General features: G+C 43.0%; 1 protein-coding gene across 2 annotated transcripts in view; it reads left to right on the top strand.

Moving 5' to 3' along the window:
* The first annotated feature begins 7,576 nt into the window (after nucleotides 1-7,576).
* Nucleotides 7,577-19,775, top strand: part of LOC307193439 (uncharacterized protein) — a 121,525-nt gene continuing 109,326 nt past the window's right edge. For both annotated transcript variants that reach the window (XR_013830331.1, XM_079935374.1), the window contains exon 1: nucleotides 7,577-10,062. Coding sequence is in view for 1 of the 2 variants with exons in the window: in XM_079935374.1 (XP_079791500.1) it covers nucleotides 9,910-10,062 (153 nt within the window). In the remaining variant the exon portion in view is untranslated. The remainder of the gene's footprint in view (nucleotides 10,063-19,775) is intronic.

Genomic DNA, 19,775 nt, shown 5'->3' with positions numbered 1-19,775 from the left:
ATACATTTGTGTGCATTACTCACAAATATATTCATTCTCAGCTTAAAATTAATAAGCCTGAGATGGAGAAGGTAAGTGATTGCCCAATGTCTTCTAGCTCCTCGCTCAAAAACCTCTCCCCCCATGCCACAGGCATGCACTTATTTACTTTTATCTCATCTCTTTTAGCTTCCATTCCTGAAATGAGAAAGGAGACAGAGGGAGAGAGAAATACAGCCAGACTTGTTATTAGAATAAAATGGAATAAGAAGGTAGTGATACTTGGGGAGCGTTCTGCAAGCACGTCTAGATGCTAGAAAGACTCCTACATTAATAAACAAACAAGAAGCTTGCACGGCTATGTATTTTTCCAAAACAGACTGCATTTACGATCAACTTTTAAAAGCTAATAACCTTTACTCTACATAATGTAAGAAAAAGAAATCATTTTGTATTGAGTTCTAACCTATACTTAGAGCCTACACTCTAGTATATTTTACCAGACAACATTGTTCAAAAGAGTTATGGCTTAGCATTAAACAGAACCAAGGCAAAAACAGAATAACTTTAAAGTGTTCCACAGGTACAAGAAAGAGTTTAGGGGAATCTTCTATTAAACCATGTTTTCAAATAGCAATGCAGTTATTTAGTAACTACCTGTCAGCCCCTTGCTGTAGCCCCTTGCTCATTTGGTTATATGTGCTTTACAAATTAGTGCCCCCAAAGATCTAAAAAAAATATTACACAGAACATGGTGATTATCCTTAGAGTTACTTGGTTTCTCAAAGGGTAATTGCAAGTTAATTTACTAGGTCTGAATTCGTATCCTGACCTCATGGTATTCACGTACTTACAGAGTGACTTTGCATGGCTGTTGGAGCCTCAAAGTATTGGGCACTGGCTAAAGTATGGGAACGCACTTGGGAACAGGTGCGAATCCGAAATGGTGAGTGCAGTGTGTTTGTACGTGCTCCTGGCTATACAGGGCTTGCAATAAATATTATTGAATGCATGTGTGCGAGGGAGCACATGCAAACATACACCTGCAGGCTCCTTTGTTCTCGCAAAGGCTGACCAATTCTCAGAGTGAGCAACGTTTTACCCAATCAAGGGTCACTCCCACTTAATAAACTACACACATTTGTTATGTTTATTAGATAGTCAAGGGAAGAGAAATACAAATGTCTCAACTTCCTTTAAAATCAAGAATAACAAAAGTAAAAACATCTTTCATTAAATACAAGAAGTACAGGCACACAGTTTGGGAGGGAGAACAAGAAAGATACAGGAGACTATCTAAGACCTTGAAGCAGCAGAGAGCTGGGGTTTAATCAGAGAGATGAAGACTGTCCTGAAAGTAGAGGCATTATAAAATGATATGGCTTTTGGAGGCTTCAAAGGAATCCGCTGCTTGAGCCCAAACTGTGGTGTGTTAAATATTGTTAAATATTCAGAAATCTTGGGAACAGGTTGTTACTGTTGAAATCTTGAAACTGGCCACAGTGGGAGTATTTACACCATGCAAATTGGCAAACACTGCAAGCCAGGGCTCCCAGCCCCGACCCAAGCCAATTTATTAGCATGCCACTGAGTTCAAATATCGTTAAAGGAACACTATAATGAGAAGCCCAGTTTTCTAATAATTTGTATGGGACAGGGTCTCCCTACTCATCAACTCTCAGACTTTAAGCCTTCCCTTGAGTGACTCCAAGTCTCGCTTCCCTTCCTTCCTTCTCTCTCTAGCTCTTCCAACCCTCAAGAGACTATCACAACTGAACACTAATTTGTAAGAAGCCTGTATTTGAATATGAATAGGTAAGAGCATAGATTTGAATTTGAACCCAGGTCGGACAACCTGGGTTGGAATCCACAAGCCTGTATTCACTGGATGTGTGATTTGAATAACACCTCGTCAAGCTTTGGGTTCTAAAAGGGATGTAATAGTTCCCCACCTAATGGAGTGGTTGTAGGAATAATAATATCTTTCTTAAAGTGCTGCTGGAGGTATTAAATGAGTTGTTATATGTAAAACATTTGGAACTCTGGCCATAGAAGGCGCCGTATGTGTCTCTGTTATTGTACTTATGATTGGGAAGATGGTCATGGGCACAGGGCACACTGTAGACACTCAGTAAATGGGAATTGCTTTTATTCTTCTTTTTGCAGTTCCATTATTAGACAGAATTGGCATTTGGGTTAAAACACCTTTTTCTTTAGCAGCTGGTAGGCTGACGTCTCTTGGGCCACAACCTGGCTATTTGGAGAGTGTCTGTTGTCACATCGGATGCCATTTTCTGGGAGTGGAACTTCAGCTTTAAAAATGAACAAGCACTAAGTGGGTGGGCTAGGAGACCCACAACCCGTGGAAGCAGGCAGAGCAGGGAGCACCTGGTGACCTGTCCTTTCTCTGAATTGACAGAACTTACTACCTGTAATAGTCTGTAAGAACTGCACAAATTTGTTCTGTATTCCCTTGGGATTTTATTAGCGCTTAGGGTACCATGGTGATAACTTTATCCCCTTTTTGCTCTTTTGTGCTTGGGCTGGGATGGGTGGAAGTAAGCAGGGTTCTGCCCCCACCTCTTCTCAACTGCTTCTCCACCCTCTCCCTATAATAGTGGTCCTGTGTTCAGTGACACTGACTGCAGAGAGGCCCAAGGATGGGACAGACCTGTGACACCCATTCCAAGGACCTGCCAATGCCAACACGGGGAGAGTGGGGAGAGGAGTGTCTCCCTGGCTTGTAACACTCTGGATAGAGCTGACTTGATGTTCCAACTCCTGGGCCTCTGAGAACTAAGTCTTCCCTGGCCTCCAGGCAAAGGGTCTTCCCTCAAAGCTCAGTCTCGTTAACAGAGGAGTTCTTCATTCTGAAAAATACGGTATGTTTCAGCAGGTGTGCAAATTGGCCATTAGACTCTACAAGTGAAAGTGCCTTCATGAGGGTATAGGACTATAGGTGCAAGAGGCCTGATTGATTGCATGTGTTGTGTGCAGTGATCCCTAATACAGCATATAGTTTTAATTTGTCTTCTCTAAAATCTCTAAATCACGCTGAAACTACATCCATCAATAATTTCTCTGTTGAATTGTCATACTTTCTTAGATTCTACGATTGATGCAAAAATAACACCAGCCCTTCAAACCTCTATTACCCACAAGAGTCAGGAACTACAGGGGAACCCTCCATTCTCCAGAATCCTAAGTTGGTTGTATATGGTTTTTTTGGTTTTGTTTTCTGCCTGTAATCCCTTAAAAATCTCATCAGTTATTTCAGGGCAAACAATGTCAATCTGCCATGATGATCAATTGAATAAGAAAAAGTAGGAGGAGGAAGAAGGGGAAAATATTCATGGCTAACAGCCACTGGGAGCTTAGCCTGTGTGAGAATCCATGCTAAGCGGCTTATATGCACCACTCTATGCATATACAAAACAACCTGTGAGGCACACAATATTATGAGCCCTGTTTTTTTTTTTTGGTTGTTGTTGTTGTTTTTTGTGGTATGCGGGCCTCTCAGTGTTGTGGCCTCTCTCGTTGCGGAGCACAGGCTCCGGACGCGCAGGCTCAGCGGCCATGGCTCATGGGCCCAGCCGCTCCGCGGCACGTGGGATCTTCCCGGACCGGGGCACAAACCCATGTCCCCTGCATCGGCAGGCGGACTCTCAACCACTGCGCCACCAGGGAAGCCCTGAGCCCTGTTTTATAGAAGAGGAAGTTGAGTTTCAGGGGAGTGAACTTGCCCAAGGTCCCACAGATAATAAGTGGTACAGGATTCAAAGGTAGGCCGTCTAACCTGAGAGCTTCATGCTTAACCATTGTGGTTTATATTCTTAAGCATTTTGGATTCTGGGGTTGAAATAAAGGAACATATGATTACAAGTTGGCATTATTAAATATATTGCAGCATGTCAACCAGCTCTCCAGAAAAAAGCAACAACCCTAAATTTTTAGTATTTGTCCGTTTCCATGGTGTAAATATTCCCAGTGTGGCTAATTTCAAGTACCCAGTTTTTAAAATCCTGCACATCACTGACTAAATATCAGTATGTAATAGGAGAGCGTTTGCTGTAGGTTTAGGAGAGTTGGGGCCTGGGCTGTCTTCCCTCTTTACTTACGTGCTGCTGTAGCAAGACTCAATCTTTTCTGAACTTCAGTGCCCTCCCTCATCTATAAAACAAAACATAGAATCCACTGCCTTCACTTTTTTTTAAGCCTCAGGAAGGGTCTCTATAATGGGACTTGAAGGGTCTCTATAATGGGACTTGACAGTTTGGAAAGTATAGTCTTTTTTTAATGTGAAAATGAGGAATATGCTAGTCACTGAAAAGGTCACTTTTGAGAAGAAATTCAGTTTCAAGTTTCATGAAATTTAATAAATACAATCATCTGTTTCCCTCCCTCCACCTTTATCTTGTCTAGGCTCTTTTTTTTTTTTTTTTTGGCTGCACCGAACAGCTTGCGGGATCTTAGTTCCCCGACCAGGGATTAAACCCGTGCCCCCTGCAAAGGAAGCACAGAGTCCTAACCACTGGACCGCTAAGGAATTCCCATTGTCTAGTCTCTTCTTGATCTTTGCTTTCTTATTGGGTGATTGTTGGAGGAAAGACAATCAAAGTCACTTTGCAATTTTACCTTGGAAGTATTTTGATTTTCTAAGGCAAAAGTTCTTCAGTTAGGATACTTAGGACAATTAGTTTTCTTTGTAATCCCATTTATTATATTGTATATGCATATAAAAGCATCCTTGAGAAATGATCCATAAACTTTACAAGACTACTGGAGAGTGCATGGCAGCAAAAAAAAAAAAAAAAAAAAAAAAAAGCACATATCCAAATGGAGAGTTCCAGAGGGCTTAGGAACAGAATTTTTTTCCTCATCTGTGCTGGGAGAGGGCAGATTTCTAGCAAAGGCATGAGGAGCCACGACTTCACTGGCCTCACTCTCCAAAATGAAAAGGAAAATAAAATATGTGCCTTACTTTTCTGAATATCTAAATTGAACTGAAATTTATTAGCCATTAAATACTAATGGGATTTTGATTGACTTTCATAAAGCGTGTCATCCATTTTTCCACACACACCGCCCCCACCCCCCCTTTTTTAATCTTTCCTCAAAGCCAACTATAAATATTGGCTTTGAGTCAATATTTATAGTTGAGAATGAACATTCTTTCAGTCATTGGGAAGCACGTTCTTTCAGGATAATCTACAGTGAAGGAAAAGCTTGATCTTCTTGTGTTGGAAACTTGGGTATCGCTGAACTATCTTCTCTAACAGGAAGACATCCTTTAGCATTCCCTCATTCCTTTCACAAATATTGAGGACATACCACTTGCCAGGCAGAGTGAAGGCACTGGGGCCATTAAGACAAATGTCCCCTGCCTCTGCCGTTGAAGAGCTAAGTCCACGGAGGAAGACACTAGGTGAGCAAAAAATCACAGTGCAAGGTGCTGAAAGAGAGGAAGGAACAAGCTGCTGTGGGAGGGTGTGACCTCCACAGGTGGCCAGACAATTACAGAGGACCTATGGGTATATCGCAGCTGCGTAGAGGTCCTCGATTAAAGTTAGTTTCTATTGATTTGTACAGAATTTTAACAGTAAAGATAGACACATTTAAGGACTCATTTTTATTGGGTAATTCTCATATTCAACTAAAATATATATTGTGTATTTGAATTTCCAAACAAAATTCACATGTGCATAAAGGAATACATTGCATTATTTAATCAGTAGTTCTCCATGTTGGATACACAGTAGAATTAATGACCTGATGGCAGGGGTGGCGGGGAGCTTTTTAAAAATACAAATGCATGGGCCACTTTTCCTTGGTGGGCAAGGACCTGAGAGAGATCACAAGGAATGATGGGATGCCCTTGAGCGGGGAGAGGTGTTGCCCGCGTGTCTCCTGCCCCCATGACCCACACTGACCATACATTCAGGGCTCACGCTGGGTTTAGTGGGTTCCAGACCAAGCCTTCCCTGCTCCACTGGCACCACAGGCACAGACCTGCCATATGATGGAGATGCAGACTCCCTGGCAGGCCTCCTTGCCCCACAGAAATGATTTCCCACCTGGAGCGTTGGTGCTTGAAATCCCATTAGATAGCCATGGCTTTTCTAGAAGTCTTGCATTCTTCAAAGACATAAGTGCCTCTGAGGAATTACACGAAAACTTATTGGTTATCTGTACCATCCGGGGGCTCATTTCCTGAGAGCAGGTTTTGAAAGAAGGCAGCAAGGTGAATTTATGAGATTTGGATTCTTGACTGAGAGCTGAAAAAGGGTACAGGAAGAGAAAGCGTCTGTTTGGTTCTCTCCAGGTGGCATCCCTCAGCATGGGCCTGCACCCACCGACCGCCTCAAAGTAGAATCGCTGCTTTACTTAAATGTCACTTACGACTCTTAGTAGTTCCCTAACGACCTGAGGATCCTCTTCCATCCAGTTTTGACCTTTCTGTTGGCTATGGAAAAACTTCCTCTTTCAAGTGGGATTCATGTCAAGAGAACCAAATAAGAAGCGAATAGAAAAATAAAATTCATAAGGCGCACGTGGGGAGAAAAATCACCGAATCCTTACAAAACAACTGGCATTGGTCAAGGTGGTGCTTCTCTCTATGCCACCTGCATGATACATCGATACATGTGTCCTTCTGGCTCAGAGCAAGAAGCACCTCTGCCCAGAGAGGCTGGGCATGGATCGCTCTGTAGAGCACGTAGCACTTTCTGAGGGATGTCGCCTCAGAGGAAGGTGCCGTGCCGATACTAGTATTGTTATGCTTTTAGCACAGATTTATAATTGACTTCCTGTTCAACATTGCAACAAAAATTAATTCTGTATGATTACAGTCATTAAACAAATGCCTGGTAATGAATGCTTTCTTATTAGCATTCCTCAGATCACTGGGGTGATACCATAGAAGGCTCTTGCTCCATTGTCAGATTAATTGGGATGCACAACCTGCCTTTTGCAGTAGAGCCTGCACACAGCTTTAGAGCAGCCGGACCATGATTTAAGGCTACTGCTGGACTCATTTATCTTCGAGTTTTTTCCGATCGCTCTTGCCATTCCGTTAGGTACGATTTACAAGTTAATTACAGCATACAAGTAGCTTAAGGCAATTTCTACCTGCTAAAAGAAAGCAGTGTGTTTTTTAAAACCAAAATGCAGGCGAGAGCTCTCCCACCAGTTCTTCTTTTGATGCCGAAACTAACCCAGACAATAAGGACGGTGAAGGTTTTCACCTGTTTTTGCATGGGGACGGTCACGCCAAGAATCACCTGCCTTCTTAGCAAGCAGGACAGAAATAGTTAAGTCCCGAAGGCTGTGAGTTAAAAACTCTGCCTGAGAGACACTTAATGTGAGGTGTCCCTGCCAGGTGTGGGGTAGCACTGCCAGGTGTGGACAGAGAAAGGCTGCCCTCCTGCAACTCCGCTTCACAGTCAAGGTCGTCTGGCTGGTGCCACCTTAGAAACTGGCCCGGTTCTGTAGAGGACATGGAACGATCACACCCTGCGAGTCAGCTGACTGCTGTGTCATCGCTGCTGCTTTCTGCATCATCGCACTGCCCCAGCCCTGGTTCCTGCCGTCTCCTCATCACAAAGCATACAGCTAGGCTAAAAGCGACAGTTTGAAAGTGTTCTTTTCCTGCTGCTACCTAGCATTTCTTCCGTGAGGAGTATTTCCCTCTGTGTAGCCAGGAGCAGAGAAGCAGTCTGAATGCACACGATGGCTTCACACTTGGCAGCGTGCATTTCCAGCAGAGCAGGTACTGCCTGGAGCCTGGTGGCCAGACTGCCCCTGGTGGAGCGCGGCTGGGTCCCCAGCACTTGTGGGAATAGCGTGCGGGCTTCTCGCGCCGCGCCGCTCTACCTGCAGGAGTAAAGGCTAGGACAAAGGAGATGCTGATGCCGTTTGCCTGGCTGGGGCCTGGGCAGGCAGACTCCACCGAACTGATGCTGTGTGACTCTCCCAGCTCCCAGTTCGGGCTGGTCACGGGGGCTGGCGCAGATCCCCGCTCCTCAGTTAGAACACGGTTGAAAGGAGAAACCAGGCTCACTGACCTAAATCCAGCCCGGTCCTCTCTGGATGCGGGGACAGCTGTCGACTAGCAGTGACACAGCCAGCCATCAAGTGGAGAATCGTTGCGACTGCAGTCTGGGTGCAGGTGGAGCCTGGGAGATTGACAGTTTAATTGCGGTCCTCCGATGGCTTCTTCTCATTTTCCTAAATAATCGTGCGCGCTAAGTGTACAGTTGCCTGGATTAGTCTGCTTTCCACAGTCTTCGTCTGCGCTGGTTGGAAATCAGGGTGCCAGGCAAGACTGTTTAGTGCTGGCTCCTTCCTGCGTGATGTTATTCAACTAGGATGGGTCACACTGACAACAAAGAAGGAAGCAGAAGGCATCACTTTATCTTCTCTTGTGATGTTAGCGGAACATAACCGTTCTCCTCCGCAATGATGCCCTCCTCTGTGTGTGTGTGCGCGTGTGTTTGTGTGTGTGTTTTAATTCGTCTAATCGAGGAGCCTAACAGATATCATCATGGATGTGTGCCTTTTTAAAAATGATTTGGAAAAAAAGGCAGCCTGTGGAGACAGCGATTTGAGACAGCTGCACATTTAGGGTATTGCCAATTTGAAATACTTTGGTTTGTGAAGCCGAGCCCTAAGAGACAAGCTGGGTAACTGAGAAGGAGATCGTAGATAAAGAAATAAAAATGACAAGCGTAATGGAGGCTCTGTGGAAGGACTGTCAGAGCATCAGTTCCTGGATGGCAATTTCGCCAGGCTGAGATTGAATAATTCATAGATTGAAATTACCCTGCTTTCACCTTTCCATTTAAACCGGCATGATCTGAATCTCTAATAAATTTTCAAGATAAAGTAAAATGCCAGTTTGAATCTGAAGAGCTTTTAAAACCAGATGCTGCATCCCTGAATCTTTCGGTATCTTTCACAATTATCCTGTGAGAACTGCACTTCATCACGAAGCACCATTACCAGTGAAAATTACTGTGATTACAATAGCAACAGTAGAATACCGTCAAATGATCTCTAATTTACCTAATTTGCTAAGGCTGTGTGCTTTTAACGCCCATTGTATGTCACCCTGCCGGGCACCCTGGATCTCTCTTGCACCGAAACAAAAGTGAGGCAGTGTGTGTGATACCTTAACTCCCAAAGCAAAGAACATTCTCCTAGGTTACAACGTCTCTTTCGTTGGGTTTGCATTTGTGTGTGTGTGTGTGTGTGTGTGTGTGTGTGTGTATGTGTTTCCATTGCCTATACTCCAAATGTCCATTTGGGGAATTGGTGAGTGTGTTGTATATTTGGGTTTGATTCTTGGATACAGGAGAGCACAGACTTCTTAATTTATCCACCCTTTTAATTTTAATGTATACAAGCATGTGTTTACCAGAAGGGAGGGAAGATTCTGTTCTAGGAGGAGTTTAAAAATGCAGCCAAGATGAAGTGTTCATCTTTGTTTCTTTTTTGAAACTCCTTTCTGCTTTCAGGTTAGAGAGCCTTTCAGGGAATTATAATCCTGGTGTGATGTGTTTAAAACAAAACCAAAAACGTTTCAGATTGAGAAGAAGCTCAAGAGACATCCAGTAATAACTCTGTGCAGCCCTTAGTGAGAGCATGTGTGCCTGAGTGAGTATAGGAAGCTTTGGTCCTAGACTTTGGTTGTGTTTGTGTCTGCTCGCTCTCCAAGTAGAAGTCTCACCCAAATAAGTGCTGCAGGTTTTGTCTCGGGGGTCACTGTGCCACCTGAGAGAGTGGCATGGCTCTTCAAGCCTCCGTGGAGAACAGACTGTAATCATTTGATAGGCACAGGCACTTGTGGAATTTCACCCTCAGTAGCAGACAGTATGTGGGCTTCTGCTAGTCAAGTGATTTAAGTTTGACTCTAGGTAGGGTTTCCGAGGAATGACAATCTCTGCGGAGGAAGGTAGGGTTGAAACATACCTGTCTAATGTTGCGAGTTGTTTGCTGAAGACCCTGAGCTCTGGTATATTTCTTAATCCACTATCCCAGCTTTACCTCTTCCTGCACCCCTGCAAACACCTTTGGCAGAAGGAGGTAAGTTGTATTTCGAATCATTTCTATAGTCGACGATGTTCCTTGTTGTCTGGTTTCAGTGGGTATATGTTTTTTATGTTATACTTTTCTTTCCACTTATTGTTATTCTCACTAACCTTGAGATAATAAACAACTTTTTTTCCTGTGTTTTTTCTAAATACAAATGAAACATGGTATTTTTAAAAGGTGATTTAAATATAGTTTTTTTTTTCCCTTTGTCTGAATACATACAAAGTTTTAAGGCTTTCCAAAGGCAAGGGGGAAACAGTTTTACATTGTAAATAATTTGTTTAAAAACAGCAGCAATTCACTAGAGATCAATTCTGTTACCATGTTGTTTTGTGAGATAGCTCACATTTCTAATACTGAACCTATTCTTATCTTTCGAGGAAGAAGCTTGGCTCTTAGTGACAAAGGGCTTTTCACAAACCCACACTGCCTAGGTGCCAAAGTGTTTTCTTTTGTGGGGGGGGAGGGGGGGCGGGGGAGAAAGAAACATAGTCTTGGTATTCTGCACAAGGTTTTAAATTCCTGGCATTTTAAAGCTCTCCAATAGTCAAAATTGGAGCAGGGTAATTAATCATTGATTGAGCAAACTGGTTTACAAGTCTGATGTTTAAGCAGTAACAGGTATCCTAAAATTCTCTAAGAATAATTGGAAGTCAGATTTTTGTTACTTTTTTGGGAATGAGAAACTAATTGTATTCACTTGATAAAATAGCAAATTTGAAACTGATAGTTTTATGATTCAAGTATTTGTACTTCATATTCTTGGAAAATGAGAGGTTTGTTTTATTTTGTTAGGATGCAAGTGCCTCTAGTGCTATCATGTGTTAGTGCTTGATGACATTGATGATATTGAAATTCCCTTGTTTTGCCACAAAAAAGAAAAGATTCAGCATTTAGAGCTGCTAACTGAAAAATCTTGAACTCCAGTATTTCTCTAAAATTAAATTCTCTTTTCAAACTATATTTAAGTCATTGAATGTAAATGATCATGGTAGTATAAAATAAGTTCTTTAGATAATTTCTAATCCATTGTTGACAACTTTTTTCACTATGGATATGTCTTACTTATAATGCTCTAGATAAGCATAACAGTTGAAAAAGACTACCAGGATAACTTTACAATTGCAAGTAATTTGAAAAAATTAAAGAATCAGCTGTAAAGTAGGAATTAATTTGGGTGACTGTCAGATACTGTCATGGCTTAACACTATTTTGTACCTTTTTTTTTTTGATAAGCGTGAGAAAGACAGGTAAAAAGTTACCCCCTCCCTCCTAACTCCTAACCCCCAATCACTACAGAGCATGAGCTACAGTTAGCAGGAGTGATTTAAAATGTAAACACCAGAACCACACTCATAGAATCCGCAAGAATGCCTCGTATTTTAAGATAGGATGTGCAAACTTTATCACTTAATAATTGCAGTCTTTTCTGCAATACAAATACTTTGGTGAACAGATGCATTTCAGATATAGTCAAATAGAATATTCCTAGTTGATATGAGATTTCTCTAATTAACATATGCTACAAGGACAATGGCAGAGTATAGTTTTTTCTAAGTTTTAGGAGCGTAGTAATGAAACATGCTTTTACCAAGTACCAATATTTGTGCTATCCTAGGCTGCCAAAGAGAAAAAGGCAGGTGAGACAAAAGAAACAGGTGAAGATCAAAGAAAAGCACTCATATTATTCAGTGAGGCTTTTTACAAAAAAATAGCATGATCAAAAAGATTGAAAATCTTGTGTCTGTGTACACTGTCTGCGCACTGTCTTTTTAAAGAGCCTCTTCTCTCTAGTAAGAGAATCTTTCCAACATTTTACTATGAAAAATTTCAAACATACAGAAAAGCTGAAAAGTTGTAAACACCCAGATACCGACCCTCCAGACTCTGTAAATACCATTTTCCTGTACTGGCTTCATCACAAGTATATCCAACTATCTACCCTTCTGTTTATCCATCAATCCATCTTATTGTTTTGATGCATTTCCAAGTAAGTTGCAGGCATCAGTATACTTTACCCCTAAGGAGATACCTGCTGAAGTGTGTAACTAGAATTCAACATTTGTTTATAGTGCTTTCCTAAGTAAAATTTATATATGATGAAGATAGAATTTTGAAAACAACGTACTGTTTTTTCTTATGTGGCATTAATTATTTCTTTAACGTGATGAGTGACTGCCTGCAAACCCTTATGATCCGATGTTTTAAAGGTACAAATCCCCCATTAATGGTGGAGCGAAAGAAGTCCTTTGCAATCTCAATCCCCATCGCCCAGGTGAGCCTTCATCCACTGAGCCTGGGGACCACTAGTAACTCAGCATCAGTATTGGGATGGAGGAGGTTTCAGGGCATACATAATTAATTCTCAGGGTCCATCCCCATTCTTGGACCAGCTTTCCCTTCTTTTACCTGCAGACCCTTAAAAAGTAACCCTTTGCCTCTTGAACAATCACCAGCTGTTCTTTTACTTGGGTTCTTCTCTGCCTCTTCCCTTTCCTCCCCTCCTTTTCCCAATTGGCTTTTTCCCTTTTCCACTTCCTCTGACTCCTAATTTTTTTTCTCAGAACAAAAAACCAAATCTCTTCATTTTTCAAGTCATTCTTCTGCATGCAATTTCAGGGAAATGATTATGGGAAGCAAAGGTAGGGAGTTAAAGAATCACAAGAACGCTTAAAGGGATTGGTCGTTTATGTTATAAAAACATAAATGAGTTAAGGATTGCCCTCTCAAGACCCCTTCATGAATCCATCTCTTGAATACAGTCTTGTGGGTGAGTTTTATCCAATCCTCTCCTAACTGAACCTTAGACCAAGCTTCTTTATAATCTGTACTGGTGTAGTTCCTAAGAATAAGGACATTCTCTCTGCTTCCCAAATCTGCTAAGTTTCATAGACTCAGCTTCTGGTCACCAGCTCTGGTCCATAACATTTCCATCAGTAGCAGCACAAGGCCTGCCTCTTAAATTATGCTTGGCCCTGACCCCCCAGGATGAGGAAATTCTCAAATCTTTGGTCCATATACACATGGCACTTTCTAGGTGGCTTCTCCCTCGGGCCATCTTTCTTCAGTTCAGTTCAGCATATGCCTAAAGCTTTCATTAGATATTAGATAAAAAGATCATTAGATCATTGTGGCTGGGTCTATCTTGGGCTGGATTGCCGCCAATTTGCCTATTTTTATAAAGTACTAGTTGGTTATAACAGACCAGTTAAAAGTTTAGGTTTTGTAATTAGACAAACCTGGATTGTAATCTGTATTGCCACTTAACTAGCAACATTACTCTAAGCCAAGTTATTCAACCATTTTGAGCTTCACTTCTTCAAAGGGTTGCTGTGAGTATTAAATTACATTTATATATTATATAGCATATACATATTATCTATATATAAATAATATATAAATTATAATTGATTTATACATTTTATTTATATTATAATTATATATTATTTATATATAAATGAAATGTATATATTATATAATATATAATTATATGACATTTTATTAAGTATATATAATGTATTAGCACAGTGCTTGGCTCCCACTTGGTACTCAGTATATATTAATGTTCTCATCATCATCATCACCATCACCACCATCATCACCATATCAACCGAAGGTGCCATCCTCCTAGAACTCAGCCGGCCCTCCATCAATCTGGGTTCTCCAATACAGCGGTCCCTAACATTTTCGGCACCAGGGACTGGTTTCGTGGAAGACAATTTTTCCACGGACTGGAGTGGGGTGGGGGGGGATGGTTTCTGGATGATTCAAGCACATAACATTTATTGTGCACTTTATTTCTATTATTATTACATTGTAATATATAACGAAATAATTATACAGAGCAATTGACTTATTATGGTCTCTGTGCAGTGAAACCTCTCTGCTAATGATGATCTGTATTTGCAGCCGTTCCCCAGCGCCGGCATCACCGCCTCAGCTCCACCTCAGATCACCAGGCATTAGATTCTCATGAGGAGCACGCAACGTAGATCCCTCCCATGTGCAGTTCACAGTAGGGTTCGCGCTCCTGTGAGAATCTAATGCCGCCTCTGATCTGACAGGAGGCGGAGCTCAGGTGGTCATGAGAGTGATGGGGAGTGGCTGTAAATACAGATGAAGCTTCTCACTTGCCAGCCACTCACCTCTCCTGCTGTGCGGCCCGGTTTCTAACAGGCAACAGACTGGTACTGGTCCATGGCCTGGGGGTTGGGGACCCCTACTCTAATAGATCCTAGCAGACTGCCCTCTCTTACCATGTCCAAATTTGCTTATTTTAATGGAACTCACATTAAATTTCCCCCTTTTTTTAAGGTCTAAGAAGGGCCCCCCCCAGCTTTCAGTTTGGTGTGGAGCAGAAACAACCAATAGAACTCACTGATGATCAAGCTGTTCAGGTGAGGGCTCCAGGTTTTCCTCAGCTGTTCCCCATGAGGCTGCCCTCATTCTTTCAGAACTCTGCATTACAAAGTCAAATTGTGGACTATGTGCAAGCATAGGTTTAATTTAATTTTAACAAAACGGGGAGACACGGGGCCTTTCTGTCTAGGAGGGTCAAAGGTAGAATTGTGGAAGATTCATTTCCTACCACATCATTGCAAAACATAGCAGATGACCGAGGACATACCAGAGAAACAGCCTTTAGGTCGGCAAGAGGGGCCTCTGCCCTGGGCACCATACTTTTGAGAGCTGCACTTCAGAGGGCCCTGCTCTGCCCCTCCGCTGTCATGCCCTGTCACAGCGCTCCCCACAGGGCACAGTCAGTGTGTCAAGGGGACTCGTCCATCCAGAGCCTGCGCTTCCCCTCGCTCCTAGAGCATGCTTCCTGGAATCCTGAATTCCTGCATAAGCATCTCTGTGTAAACATCCTGGGCTGAGGATGAAGGATGCTGCCAGTGTATGTACTCCTAGGCCTGAGAGGTACTCAGGGGAGGCTGTTGGGGGGCAGCCTCAGGCTGTAATCGAGCAGGACCCTGTGGGGCCTTCCAGGGAGAGACCCCTCCCCCATATCCTCTGCTGAAGCTCTTCTCTCAAGTGCCCAGATAACAGTATCTGATGCACGTTTCCTGAGTTGTTTTACAGATGAGAAAACCCCCACCACATGGAAGAAATTAACTGCTTGATGACCCTGAGCACGTAGCCCTCACGCCTACTAGGGCCTAAGGATTGATCACGTTAACCCCTGTGACGCCTGTTACCTTACCATCGACCAATCAGAGAATTGTGCATGAGCCGATCACGTACCCTGGGACGCCCCTCCCTCACCTGGCCTTTAAAAATACTTTGCTGAAACCCACGGAGGAGTTGAGTGTTTTGAGCACTAGTTGTCCTGGGCCCCTTGCTTGGTGCCCTGCAGTAAACGCTGCCTAGTCCTTTACTGCAACCAGGTGTCAGTAACTTGGCTTTACTGCGCGTGGGTGAGAGGACCCAAGTTTGGTTGGGTAACAAGGTGGGCTGGAGTATCCACACGTGGGAGACGCCTTTCTTCCTACGCAAGAAAGCACTGGGGGTGAGCAGAGGAGCTGGTCAGGCCAGAGGCTGCTGCCCGTACCGCCGCCACATTCTGGCGTAGAAACCCAGAGCAGGGAAGAACCCCGCGTTCCGTTCTGGTCCTGGGAAGGAGGATTTGTCAAGGTAAGAGAGTAGAATTTAGTTTCTTTAACAACATGCTGGCTTTATTTGTACCTTTTAAGTATTTAGAGAAGGTTGGAGGCCTCTGTCTCTACTCTCGCCCAGACCCTGCTCGTGGCGGTCAGGCCTGAAGCTGAGCTCGCTTCTGGAGGCTCAGTCCCCCCAAAACCTGATTGGTTGGCCGTTATTGTGTTCGTGGACCAGTCAGCCTTTACTGTAAGTACAAAGGGAAAAAGGCTGTTTGCTCACTCAAATCTAGGAAGCTTATTCTCTAATTGAGATTTTTAATCCCCAACGTTTTTGAAAGTTAGTAAATTCAGAAAGTATCAAAGTTCCATTTTGTATTTATGTATAGAACATTCTATGGGTAAAACAAAAATGTGAAAATGATTCTGTCTCTCTACTGACATATTAAAGAGGTGAACTGGTTTTTTGTACTTGACCTAGCCAGAAAGCCAGCAGCTAACTGAATTAGATAGGGGGCTGGGCAGGATTGGTATATTAGAGGCTATGGACCCAAAGTCGCCATTTTATTGAGCTACTTAAAGGCATGATCTCTCTTTTACTGCACTGACTACGATATTCGGTACTGAAGAGGTGAGTTGAAAACAGAGAAGTTAAAAAATTAACACCTGGCAGTAGGAGAGTCCCTGTTTCATAAAGTAAATCCTAGAGTATATATGATTTTTAAAAAAAATTGGATTTCCAAAAGAAAATTCAGGGGTCAAAGAGAGATTTGGGAAGCATGGAGAGGGAATACGCCCAGGGCTGTGGGTGTTTTATACACAGTAAATGATAGACGTGTTAAATGTCATTTGGTCCAGCATAAAACACAGGGGCTAACGTAGCCGGGTCTGGAGCTCGTCAGCCGGGATTTTTTTTTTTTTTTTTTTTTTTTTTTGCGGTACGCGGGCCTCTCACTGTTGTGGTCTCTCCCGTTGCGGAGCACAGGCTCCAGACGCGCAGGCTCAGCGGCCATGGCTCACGGGCCCAGCCGCTCCACGGCATGCGGGATCTTCCCGGACCGGGGCACGACCCCGGATTCCCTGCATCAGCAGGCAGACTCCCAACCACTGCGCGACGAGGGGAGCCCCGTCAGAAGGGATTTGAATCCTGATTTTGTTGCTTTACCATCTGTGTGAACTTTGAGTTTTTAACCCCTCTGGTTTTCAGTTTCCTCATACGTAAAGTAGGGATAATAGTGCCCTCCTTGGGCTTCCCTGGTGGCGCGGTGGTTAAGAATCCACCTGCCAATGCTAGGGGACACGGGTTCGAGCCCTGGTCCGGGAAGATCCCACATGCCGCAGAGCAACTAAGCCCATGAGCCACAACTACTGAGCCCATGCACTTAGAGCCTGTGTGCTACCACAAGAGAAGCCACCGCAATGAGAAGCCCACACACCACAACAAAGAGTAGCCCCCGCTGACCACAACTAGAGAAAAGTCCGCACACAGCCACGAAGATGTAATGCAGCCAAACATAAATCAAATTAAATAAATTAAAAAAAAAGTGCCCTCCTTGGAAGATAGGAACGAGGATTAACTTAGTTAATATTCACAAAACTCTTAGGAGAGTGCTGGCACACAGTAGATGCTATAGAAGCATTTGTTAAATAACAGTAAAAATGGAAGATGAAGAAATTCAAGTCAAGAGAAGTTATTAACTTTTTCCCCATCACACAGTGAATTCATAAAAGATCCACCATCCAACACAGATATTCAAATATCAGGCCTGATTCTGAGAGTGGCACATTGCCCAAGAGCTGATTTTGGCCAAAATAAAAATATTTATTTGTGTCACTTATTAGATGTCTAAAGGAGAAGGAAAAGGAACTTTAAAAAATACTGTAGTACATTATTCTGATATATTTTTAAAGTTTTTGTCCTACCTTTTCTGTATTTAAATGTTGTTTTTTACATTGTCATTCCCTTTTCAAGTTAACTCTTATTCCTAGCCAATGATCTGCCAAGAGAGCTTCCTACCTCACCCCAGTACATTACGTACTCCAGAAAAAGGGCCGTTGCCACACACGCATACACATCCCATCATTGTACGGTGCAGTGAGTCTCATTATAAAAATAATGCAAATATATGAAAGAAATTGGGAAAATGCACAGAAGTGTAAGAAGCAAAATAAACCTCAACAATAATCCCACTATTCTTAAGACAAGCGTTGATTGTCTATATGATACAACTGTGTGTGTGTAAATAAATTATAAAGATTGGACTTAAATTGCATATCCTGCTTTTAAAAAATGAATATATCAAGAACAGAGCCCTTTAATTGCTGTATATTGTTCCAATACACAATCCTTTTAGTGGGACGTTTAAATTTTTCCAGATTTCTACTATTATAGATGTAATTGGAAACAATAAAAGTTTAACATGGCAGAATACATTCAGAAGCAACCAAGGTCTTTCTTTCCTTCTCTTCCCAAGGACCCACATAGGCCTTTGAGTCGTGGTTATCTGTACTTTCCTTGGTCCCTAGGGGTAAGTCAATAGGCCCTTGTGTTTTCAAAAGTGTGTGTTCAGGGAGATGAGTCAACTGGGAGTTCTACGTAGGAAAGCGTTGGAGGCTTTGAACGTCTAGAGTCAAGAGGGAGAAGAGCCAGACCGGAAGCAGAAGGTGGACTGTTCCAAGATTCGGAATGAGGGGTGGGTTCCTCAGGAGGAGGCAGCAGTAGGGAGGCTGTGGTGGCATCCTGGAGGTGCAGAACTTTGAACGGGGGACTGTGGGATTGCCTGGGGACTACTCTACATTCCTGTGGCTGAGGTGGGTCCAGAGGGTTGTGGTGTCATTAGCAGAGGCTCTGGCCCTGACAACATGCACGCAAGCCTAGAGAGTAAAACTTCTTGGAACGACCTTCCCTAGATTCTTCAACTGCTTAAGCCCAAGGATTCTCCCACAACCCCAAGGGCTGCAAGAGGAAAACTAGAACTCGGAAAATAGTTGAGCGTCCCACCAACTCTGGCTGGTGGTGACATACTAGCCTTAGTATTGTTTGGAAAGATGATATGGTACCCAAGTCTCAGGGGTACACTTCTTGTATGTATAACTTAGTATGCCTGATGATTTGCTTAGTATAAATTCCTAGAAATGAAATTACTGAAAAAAGGGTCCAGTTGAAGGAAGTTTCTGTATTTTTCAAGTCCACTGATTCTTCTATTTATCTCTTACAAAGGATTGTTAGGGGGAAAAGCAAAATTAGCCAAGCTAATTGATCATTAAGTATAAATTTCCATTTATAATCTTCCTCATCTCAGAAGACTTCAATTACTGGATTACTTTATTGATAAGCCCAAGTGATAGTTAATCATTAAGTATTTAAGCAAACAACATAAATTCCCACATGAGCAAGTGACATGCACTTTATCAGTTATGCAGACTGTCAGGAAATTATCTAAAATACCCAACTCCTTGGCAGCCTTGCCAGTTGTATGACCTTGAATGAGTTACTTAACTTCTCTGAGCTTCAATTTCCTCTTCTCTAAGCAATGGGTAATAAAAGGACTGACTTCTTGGGGTGATTGGGAGAATTAAAAGCGGTGATACATGAGATACACTAGAAGAGTACCCGGCACCTGGTGAGCACTCTGTGAGTGTCATCATCAGATCATGCAGCATGCCCTCCAAAGCGGACCTCCTTCCTGAGTCCCCAGCGTCACCTCTCCCGCTCCCCTCACCTCAGGCGCCAGCTCTACTGAAATACTTGCTATACTCTACCCTTGCCCTACTCTCATTTTTCTTGCCTACAATCGTACATGCTGCTCTTCCGCCTGGAATGACCTTGACTCCCTTCTTTTCCTAGTGAATTCTCTTATCATCCTTCAAGATTGAGCTCCTGTGTTATCCCTCTCCCTGCAAAGCCCTTCAGGCTGAGCTGGGTACCCCTCTGCTGTCCACTTAGGCGATGTGGCAGAGTGTATTTTAATTGCTTGTTTATGCTGCTGTACCCCACCCCCAGGTAAGCTCCCCAAGGTCAGGGAACATGCTCGATTTTCTGTTGTATCTCCAGGGCCCAGCCCAGTGTGCCCCGTCATAAATCCTCAGTAATCATGTGCTGAATGA

Source organism: Stenella coeruleoalba (assembly GCF_951394435.1).
Source record: "Stenella coeruleoalba genome assembly, chromosome: 10".
NCBI classification, from domain to species: domain Eukaryota; kingdom Metazoa; phylum Chordata; class Mammalia; order Artiodactyla; family Delphinidae; genus Stenella; species Stenella coeruleoalba.
The sequence above is the reverse complement of the archived record's forward strand: the minus strand, read 5'-3'. Positions and strand labels throughout refer to the sequence as shown.